Below are 10,291 nucleotides of genomic sequence, written 5' to 3' on the forward strand. Positions count from 1 at the left end.
TCGGAAATGATTCCTTCACCTCGTAACAAGCTTTCGACTAAAATTATAATACACCGAAAGGGTATAAACGTGTTTAATTTAAATCCTAACATCAATAAGGAAATTATTGCTTTCTCTTGGTACACAATTTCGAGTGCGCTCTGTACTTATTAAAATGATAAGCCAATCGTTATCTTCTGTTTTTGAATTTTTTAAATAACAGACAACCGTTATCACTTATGTTACACGTACATAGTGCTGTTAACAGCGCTGTTAGAACAGCTGTTGTCGCACCGCCTGGCCGCTTTCCAACACTGTTGGACTGTGTCGTTAGCAATCAATTTATTTTGTTAATATTGTTTTGAGGCCTTTCGTTTGGTTTTGTTGTTTGGCTTTTCCTCTACGTGATGAGGCATCCGGCCTAGCGAACGGTTCCAATGGCACGCAATGTGCTCGAGAGCAGCCTGCTGGGCGCCGGCTTCAGCATCATCTTTCAGGTTAGTCCCAATGTCCCAGATTCCCAGACGTATTCTATTATTTCCTACTTTCCTGGGTCTCCGGCATTACTCATCATCATCGCCTTCTACTGCCTCTACAGATACTGTGCCGCATCCTCACCTTCGGCATTAATGCGTACATCGTGCGACATGTGGGACGAGAGGTCCTCGGTATCATGAACGTTCGGCTGCTGCTCCTGGAGAGCACCCTGCTCTTCCTTTCCCGTGAGGCCATCAACCGGGCAGCGCTGAGTGCCAATGCCCAGCAGGGTGATCGCTGTACCTGGGCGCAGCTCATCAATCAGATGTGGCTCACGTAAATATATCCAGGGGGAGTCCCCCTTTAAAAAAATAATATAATATAAATAAGTATAGAAGGGATTTCTGAGGAACTTACTAACCTTAAGTATAGGTATTCTTTATAGGAGAGGAGATATTCGTAAGATACTTAGTATCCGTTGGGCATAAAACTCAGAATTTAAATATATTTAGATTGTTAGACGCTTTACCTTTAATTTATAATAGTTCTTAATGAAAAACATACGCTTTTGAGACTCTAGTTCCTTTTTGGGACAGTTTTAATTAAAAATCAGTAGTATATTCTAAGTTTATCTTTTAAATTATTATATTCTGCCTTTTATTTTAGAGATAAACCCATATTTATCATTTAACTTTACTTTTTGAAAGCAGATTTCGATTCCTCGAATTCATGAAAAGATTGTTACTTTGTTTATAGATAAATTATTGCATCATACTCCAATCTAATCTCTACTCTCTTCCTCTCTCCCCGCGCTCTTCTTTTTAGGGTTCCCATTTGTGTGGTGTTGTGTGCTCCCTGCCTGTACATTTGGTTGAACTGGCTATCGGCTGTGGACGCCATCTATGCCTCCCAGTACGAGTTTGCCTGCTACGCGGTGGCCTTGTCCTGTGTCCTGGAACTGTTCGCCGAGTCGGCAGTGTTTGTGGCCCAGGTCTTTTGCTTCGTGAAGCTAAAGATCCTACTGAACACGCTGCACATCCTAGTGCGCTCGGCCATTTTCCTGTGGATCGTGACGGGCGATCGGAGTGCGGCCATCAATGCATTTGCCGTGGCACAACTGTCCAGCGCAGTGACCATTGTCGTTGGCCAGTATGGCTTCTTTTACTTCTACCTAAAGGGCTTCAAGAGCTACGTTGCACAGCAATCGCGGAAGAAGCCGCCGGCTGCCAAGGCTTGGCAAGTCTCGCTGTACGAGCATATGGATGATTTTCCATTTAAACAGCTGCGTGACTTTCTGCCCGGCGTTATGTTCAATCCGAATGGAAAACCCTTGAACCGGGAACTGCAGACTCTGACGCTGAGCTTCGTGAAGCAAGGTGTGCTGAAGCAGATCCTGACGGAGGGCGAGAAGTACGTGATGTCCGTATCGCCAGTGCTAAGTTTCGGAGAGCAGGCCACCTATGATGTGGTCAACAATCTCGGCAGCATGGCCGCCCGCTTCATTTTCCGGCCCATCGAGGACAGCTCTTACTTTTACTTCACGCAGACGCTGACCCGGGATCTGAGATTGGCCAAGCAGCCGCCGGAACGTGTGCGACAGGCGAGCAGTGTCCTAAATAATCTGCTCCTTGGCGTAAGCTCCATTGGCCTAATAGCGTTTACCTTTGGACAGAGCTATTCACATCCTGTGCTCCTGCTTTATGGCGGCCCGGATTTTGTGGCCGGCGGTCTGCCGCAAAGTCTGCTGCAGTGGCACTGCCTGGCCATCTATCTGCTGGCCGTGAACGGGATCAGTGAGGGCTACATGTTTGCCACGAACACCAGTCGGGATATCGACAAGTACAACTATCTTATGGCCATATTCTCGGTCAGTTTCCTGGTTCTCTCCTATATACTGACCGGCATTTTCGGACCAGTTGGCTTCATCTTCGCCAACTGCATCAATATGTTGAGCCGGATTCTGTACAGCACTTACTATATCCGGCAGCAATACCGACCGCTGTCGCTGAACCCATTGCTGGGCCTCTGGCCGGGCAAGCTCTTCGGTGGAACGCTCCTCCTGGCCGGTATTGTTTGCTATTGGGTGAGTTTTACAACGAGATTATATAGGTTTTATATTACTGATTTCTTTATTTATTGTTACCTTACAGTACCAAAGCTCTGGCCTGGCCACACATCTGGGTGTGGGTGTCTTGGCTGGAATTGTCTGCCTTCTGTCGTGGGCTCTGGCTCATCGGGATCTGGTGCAACTGGGATGGCGCTATGGCCGTCGCATTAAGATTGATTAGAGGCAGCAAAGACGACCTTCCTTTCTCCCGCTCTCTAAGCGTTACCCGCTTCAATTGCACTGAGAATCCAGGATGCAAAAGCGCACACAGTTCCAATAGTTATGGACGTTTTTATAGATAGTTGACAATTGTAAATTAATTCCGAAAATTAAGTTATTGTACTTATTGAGGGTTTTTGTAGTGCTTGGATGCGATTGGATTATTTTACTGTTAAGATTTGCATTAAAAGACAATGATAAATGTTTAAAGTGTTGAATTTTTACATTTGTCCTGCAATATAATTCATAAAATCAAGCAACTCATAAAAAATATGTTTTGGGAGTTCTTTTTTTAAATATTTTCACTTAGTACTTTTATTTTCATAAGTTTTTAAATAACTATTTAATAATAATTGTAATTAAGAAAAATATTATTAATGAAATATGTACAGCTGGAAAAATTTTAAAATTTAAAAATTGTGGTTTTAAAATCTAGTTTAATTATGTACTTAAAATATGTTTAAATATCTTATTATAAAGTTTATATTTTAATGCGTATATATTATCTTCATTTTGGGGAAGAAATAGTTTGTTGTTTTTCTAAAGAAATATATTTTCCTGGAACAAATAAAGTTTCTAATTTTAACACTAACGCCACAACGTGGTCTGCCGAAAATCCCCTAATAATACCATAAACAACCAAAGAGTCATGTATCTAAATTACAACCAAAACGCAATAACTTTGAAGAAACACAAATATTTTATAATTGTTTCAAATATGTGCTTCCAAACTTAAATTATATAACTTATTTTTAGTAAATAGTTTTAAAATAATAAAAAATGTTGGCTACATTGAATTATTTTCGAAAGAATAAAAAATACCAACTAACCGCCGTTTTAGCGAGGCCCTGCTGGGTGGTCACACTAAACAACCGAGCGCGCAAGTAAATCTTCGTTTTGTTTGTTGCTCTTTTCGAGGATTCTGCCGGCGAATATGAAACGCAACAGAGACGAGGCCAAGGAGGAGCCAGCCGCCAATCCGGTTGGTCCCAGTACTACCAATGGCACAGACGCCACCGCTCCGGCAGCGGGAACTTCGTCTGGTGCATCGGCGGCCGCTGCGGCTGCCGCGGCCTCGGTTCGCACAACTGGCCGGGTGAAGGTAAGTTGTTGAAGATGTTGAATTACGCCACCCACTGCTCACATTTTTTGATTTTCCTGCAGAAACCTAAGCAGGTTTACGATCCATCCGACAACTATATATCCCGAGCTAGCAATCGCAGCTCTATTGGCAGCGGCGGCCCAACAGCGCCTGCATCGGCCGCAGTGGCCAGCAATGAAGAGTCGCCACCCGCAAATGTGCCGGCAGCCACAGAGGCTAACGATTCGTTGGAATCGAATCCTAGTCCCTCCACATCGGAGAAGCAGCAACAGCAAACATCGCAGACGCTCCAGCCACAGCAGAGCGGCAAATTCGACACGTGCCAGAAGTGCAACAAGAGCGAGCCCAAGCGAGGATCTGGCCACAAGAGCAACTTTCTAACTTGCAAGACCTGCATGCAAAAATGTAAATATATCCTCAAAATCATTACTAAAACTAACTAGAATAGGGATTAGAGATTAGAGATATCTTTCTATCTTGCTTGCGAAAATATTTGATAAATTTCAACCATATCTTTTTTTCGCTATCAAGTTTGATACAAATTCTTTAAGATTACCTTACCTGACTTATGTATGTTGTTAGTGATTCTTCAATTTCTGTCCAAGTTTCTGTAAATTCCGAATACACTTTCCATTAATTGGCAAGCTTGTGTCATTTAAAGCAAAGTTGTATTATTTAAATGAAAAAATTGATATGTTCCCCTTTAATTAAATTTGAATCCTTTGCAACAAATGTCGAATAGAAGTAATACTAGTTCTCCGAGTGAAGTCCTGCTGTTTACACATAATTTTCAAAAGAGGAGCAAAGCAAACCTAAGTAATAATTCTTAAACTAATTACATATCTATTTCCCAACTTATTTCAGGGCACTTCCCTTGCCTTGCAGTAAATTTCGAGAACCTGGTCCTAGCCCGAAAGAAGTACAAATGCGAGAAGTGTCGCTATTGCAACGTTTGCAACATACGCGGACGCAATATTCCCATTTGCAGTGTGTGTGCCGAGGCCTACCATCCGCACTGCAACAATAAGGCTCTAAAGCCTAGCACCAAAACCATCGAGGTTGATCCCAAATGGAAGTGTTTCCGTTGCGAGGAAATCACTGTCATGAACCACAACAACAATAACAGCACCATTAACAATACCAGCTCGTCCGGCGGAGAACAGCCGTCGCCATTGGTTAAAAAGACAAATGCGGGACGCAAGAAGCGCATTCTCTCCGATCCCACTGGACAGAAGAAGCCATCCAAGCTAGAAAGATTGGAGAAATTGGAGAAGCTGGAGAAACTAGAGTTGCCGGTCAAGCCTAAGCAGGACAGGATAGATACGTCAGCTAAGCAGGACAAGCTGGATATATCGGCTAAGCAGGACAAGTCGGATATATCGGCTAAGCAGAAGAAGCTGGAGAAGCTAAACAAGCCGGATAACTTAGACGAGACTGAGGAGCTTGAGGAGCCTGAGAAACCGGAGAAGCCAGAGAAAGAAGAGATGCTGGAAAATCCTAAGGAGCCGGAGCCGGAGAATGAGAAGGAGCGTAGCTCGCCAGTAACAGTGAAACGAGAACCAGAGGATTTTGACCAAGAGGATAACAACCAAGAGAAAAAACAAAAGTTGGAAGAACATGAGCAGTCCCCAGAGTCGCCAAAGAATAGTTCTTTCTCATATCCATCAACATCCTCATCATCACCTGCAGCAGGAACTGCCGCCGCCATTGTGGACATCAAGAAGAACCCTGTATCCAGCTGGACCGTGGAACAGGTTGTCCACTTTGTGAAAAATCGCTATCCCAATGAGGCGAACGTCTTTCGCTATCAGGACATCGATGGTACCTCCCTCCTGCTGCTCACCCGCCAAGATGTGATGACTCGCTTCGGCCTGAAGCTGGGACCTGCGCTTCGCATCTTGGAACTAGTCTTGTCCCTGCAGAGTCAATCCAATGACGTGGCCGTCGCCTGGGTGGAGTAGCATCTGGTCTGTCCGCCGTTAGCCATAGCTTCTAAGAAATATTAACAAAAAAACGACACACTGCTACCGGAATATACGGAATATTCCTCTATCTCATCAGTTCACACCGATTCGCTCTAAGTGCTTATATTAAGTCTTTAGGCGATACTTATATTTATAATTTATATATGCTATATATTCGCAAAGAACAATGCGTGCATTTTTTTGAATATTATATTCAATTCAATATTTTTTTGTTTCCTATAAAGACAAGTTATGAAAACTAATTACTTTTAAGTTCTACCTTAAGATAAAACGTAATCAAATCGCTACAAAAAATCTGTTCATTTATTTAACATTTATAAAATCGAAAAGTTTTTTGAGTTTCTAAAAATTATAATTTTCGTTAAATAAAACCAAAACAAAAACCACAGTTTTTGATTTATATTTTTTATTTAAAACACAGTTACGCCAAAAATAGAATTACTTTGATACTAGAAGCAAGTTAGCATAGCTTTTAGAAGAAAAGTAATGAAAATCATTGAATGCGAATGAATATAATTAAAAGAGGACAAAAATATATAGTAGTGATTTTAGCACTATATATACATATATAATCCTTCAATTTTATGCTATATTTTGCCTTAAGGTTAGCTGGTAAAGTACATTTAGGATAACGTTGGCATATTTTAAGATAATATAAAACCCTTCTGATAAACAAACATTTTTTTTTAACCAGGCACATTTAAGAAAAGCCGCATTTTATAGTACAGATAATAATTTAACAAGCCAAAAAACGTTCATACAACAAATTTTAAGTATTTTCAAAAGTAAGATATGCAATATATCTAAGGGATATATTTAAAATAGGTCATGTCACGTTTTAATATTCTGTACTTTATAACAGCTATCGAATATCTTAACTTATAATTTAACTGTATAAACATTTGTGTATATATGTATATATATATTCATATTTTTTAATTACATATGAGATAAAGACACGTGATTCTCTTTAATTTAACTTAAACTATGCAAGTATGTAAATATTTGCAGGCGAAATCGGTTCATAAACTGTCCAGACTTTTATATAACTCTTATATATATACAGATATATATACAAAACACAACACAAACAGTGTAGAATTTTCATCAATCATCGAATGGGTGCTATGGTGGACAACAAATACTGTTCGATGTATTTCATCTGTGCCAGATTCCGTACTAGACGCGCGGCAGCAGCTTCTCCTCGTCGCCGGCGCCAGGTGCTTGCATCCCCGGCGATTTCGCCGCCGCCTTGGATGGATCGTAGCCGTACAGGAAAATGGAGGCAATAACCAGGCCGGCACCAAAGCTAAACTGCAGTGTGAGATTAAAGTTGAAGATGTATATGGAGGCCACGCAGGAGATGATTATGGCCAGTGAGGTGGCAAAGCCTTTGAGGATGTTGTCAGCGTACTTGACCACTACGGCCACAATTAGGCCACCGCCGGCCTGCAAAAGCACGAGATACCAAACAAACAGATCGTATCCGTGGAAGAAGCCCTGGTCGTAGATTCTGCTGGCATCGTTCACAAAGCAAGTGATCAGGCCGAAGGGAATGCTGAGCAGACTAAGCTGCACATTCCTCATCCATACGGAGATCTCGGCTCCCTTGAGGATCTTTTCGAAGTAGATGCCAGCAAAGCCGGATAGGAAGCAGGCACCCAGGGCAGCCCATAAGCCCAGCATACGGTTCTGCTCAGGTGCTCCGGCAGCAGCGGCGGTGGCTGCAACAGCTCCTCCACTAGCAGTGCTACTACTGGGGGCCTCTGTCTGCGCCAGTTGAACGAGGACAATGCCCATTACCAGGAGCAAGAGGGCACCCCATTGGGTTTTGAGCAGCTTACGGTGCAATATCACCACCGCGAACATGGCCGTTGTGAGGATCTTCAGCTGGTATGTCACTTGGTAGGTGGCCGCATCCAAATGGGAGGCTGACACATACAGCAGGTTGTTCTGGACGATATACACCAGCGATGGCACACACACTTTCAGTGTGTCCACTGGATTGGCAATGATGGTTTTGTGCAGCGATCGAACAAACTTCTGGGCATCCTTGCCCTCCTCGTTGAAAACCAGGAACAGGCAGGTGATCAGCTTGGCGAACTCCGCCATTAGTACGGCTGGAAAAGGAGTAGAAATAAGTATATAAATCATAGTTTAGCAATTGATTCAAGGTTGGAGCGTGACTATGGGGTGTCTTCTTAAAGTCAACTAGCTGTTTCAGCTTAAAAGTATTCATTTTTAAAAGAAATTACCTATTAAGATAGGTTAATATAAGCCTCAAGTTTGTTCACTAAAATCTTTGTCTGGGTTCGTTTGCGAACATTTCTTCTATCAACGTAGTGGATTTATACAGTTTTAAAGTGTGTTGCTATAGATTTGCTTTACAAGACGATAATAAAACGATTTAATTTATAAATTCGTTTCTAAAATTGTACTTTAAATAAAGATATAAATGTACCAACGACAGAAAACCATTAGGATTAAACCTATAAAAAGCATTTTGCTTTAAAATCCCCATACCATGCTTTTTCGTAATTTTCAAGTCTTTGGTTTATCTTGGTGAACTGAAAACCCGCACTCAAGACCTAACAATTATTTCTTTATCTAACTGTGGGCCAGGGTATGGTATGTAGGTGCCACAAGCGGAAGCAGTTCAGCTTATCAGCTTCCCTTGCCGTGCTCCAACTTCTTCTCCTCCCCAAACGACTCTAATGCCCGCCATAACTAGTATTGCTTGCGTGGACAGGCCCACGTATAAGCGTTGAGTGCCACCTCCAACCTCCACCTGCACCTGCTCTGTGCCCCCTGACACTACTCACCCGTTGAACTGAGGAAGATCTCGCCGGGCCGGGTGCGGGCATAGCGCATGCTGAGTCCCAGGATCGCATTCTGGAGCGTCAGCGTCAGCAGGCTGATGTACTTCAGCGTGTTGGTATTCACTGTACGATAGTAAACGGGTGCGGGTAGCATTGTGTGAGCACAGCAGTTCTGGAGCGACAACGGCCAACTAAACACATAAACCCCATCTACTCACTATGTATGTTCATTGTGCTTCAAGTCGTGTTTCTCCTTTTATTCCGATTCCAATTCAAAATCCCCGAGAGCAGGGGCAAACAATAGGAGACGGAGACGAAGACGAAGACGGAGCCGGAGAGCCGAAGAGGAAAGCAAATAAACGGCGTGCTGCTGTATTCTGAGATCCCGGAGGCGAAGAACCTTTTTCAGAAAAACACCTTTTCAGCTTCAGTCTTCGGTTGGCCGTCCTTCAGTTCGCGTGACGCTTCGGAGCCAGTTGCTGTTTGCTCATCAAGTTTTCCGAGTTTTGGCCAAATTTGTTAGTGTTGGCAGTTGGCAGTGGAAAAGAAGACGACTCGACACGTAAACAACAACTGAAATTTCCAACGGCAGCAGCAGCGGCAAGTTTTTATCGCCATATTGTTGTTTTTGTTGTTGTTAAGCCGGTCACTTCGATAGCCAAAAAGCAGGGATGACACTTTGGCGTGACCCCAACTAGCATAATCGCATGATAATATCTAATCTGAGTGTGAGTGTCACGAACTTAAAAAAGCTACAAATTGCATACAAATTGCGAATTTATTAATATCGCAGTGTAATTTTTATTTGTATTTATATAAAATGAACATAAAAAAAACACGTTCCTGTTTGATCGACAGCCAAGCTTTGCCAAATAAAATAAAGATAAATATGTTTCTTGGCGGCAAGCTGTTTTCAACAGGCAATGCGGCCGACTTAAAAAATAAACAATCCACAAATTATATATATGTATATGTATTTTTGACTAACCAGAAACGTTAATGCCTAATAATTTTCATATTTATTAATGATCTATAAATTTAGAGGACATCCGATTATTGATGATTATTGTTTGCGAACTATATATTTGTTATTGAACCTTGAGTTGGCAAAAAGATTAAATATTCTTTAATAATCTTATTATTTAAGTCAAGGCTTGAGCTATAGCCGTTAAACATACATGTGTTGTTTAACATAAGCTTTATTTTTTAATTATGACAAAGAATACGCCTTTTCTCAAACTATATTTAATTTAAAGTTTAAATAATAATAAAATATGAAGTAATTTACAGTTGTAAATGATTCATTTTTCCTATAATATAATAAATAATAATTATTAATTAATAATTTAATTTTTATTTATATATATTTATTCAATTGGCACAATCGTTCTATATTTGTTATTTAACATTGAGTTGGCAAAAAGATTCAATATTTATTAATAATCTTTTTATTTAAGTCAAGGCTTAAGCCGATTAAATATAGATGTTAAATATACATGTGTTGTTTAACATAAGCATTATTTTTTAATCATAACTAAGAATACGCATATTATTTCAAATTATATTTAAATTAAAGATTAAATAATAATATAATGTTAAGGAA

At 41.1% G+C, this 10,291-nt stretch overlaps 3 protein-coding genes across 4 annotated transcripts; 2 read left to right on the forward strand and 1 right to left on the reverse strand.

Annotated features, from left to right (window-relative positions):
* Positions 1–231: 231 nt before the first annotated feature.
* Positions 232–2,992, forward strand: LOC110179093 (man(5)GlcNAc(2)-PP-dolichol translocation protein RFT1). Its single transcript, XM_020946479.2, has 4 exons — positions 232–476; positions 578–792; positions 1,282–2,539; positions 2,607–2,992. Exons 1-4 carry the CDS (start codon positions 417–419, stop codon positions 2,742–2,744), a joined length of 1,671 nt encoding a protein of 556 aa, XP_020802138.1. The 5' UTR covers positions 232–416; the 3' UTR covers positions 2,745–2,992.
* Positions 2,993–3,613: 621 nt separating this feature from the next.
* Lint-O (L(3)mbt interactor in ovarian somatic cells) lies at positions 3,614–6,257 on the forward strand. Its single transcript, XM_020946495.2, has 3 exons — positions 3,614–3,884; positions 3,947–4,289; positions 4,749–6,257. The coding sequence occupies exons 1-3, from the start codon at positions 3,717–3,719 to the stop codon at positions 5,843–5,845; spliced, it is 1,608 nt and encodes a 535-aa protein (XP_020802154.2). The 5' UTR covers positions 3,614–3,716; the 3' UTR covers positions 5,846–6,257.
* Position 6,258: 1 nt separating this feature from the next.
* Positions 6,259–9,412, reverse strand: Ugalt (UDP-galactose transporter). 2 transcript variants are annotated; one of them, XM_086839069.1, is made up of 3 exons: positions 8,907–9,412; positions 8,692–8,811; positions 6,259–7,989 (listed from the first exon to the last, which is right to left on the reverse strand). In XM_086839069.1, exons 1-3 carry the CDS (start codon positions 8,917–8,919, stop codon positions 7,049–7,051), a joined length of 1,074 nt encoding a protein of 357 aa, XP_086695195.1. In that variant the 5' UTR covers positions 8,920–9,412; the 3' UTR covers positions 6,259–7,048. The 2 variants fall into 2 exon arrangements, with proteins under 2 accessions (XP_086695195.1, XP_020802137.2); XM_020946478.2 differs by lacking the exon at positions 8,907–9,412 and having other exon boundaries at positions 8,692–8,857.
* Positions 9,413–10,291: the final 879 nt, after the last annotated feature.

This window comes from Drosophila serrata, unplaced genomic scaffold, assembly GCF_035046125.1.
Source record: "Drosophila serrata isolate PLE 108 unplaced genomic scaffold, ASM3504612v1 contig_362, whole genome shotgun sequence".
NCBI lineage: Eukaryota > Metazoa > Arthropoda > Insecta > Diptera > Drosophilidae > Drosophila > Drosophila serrata.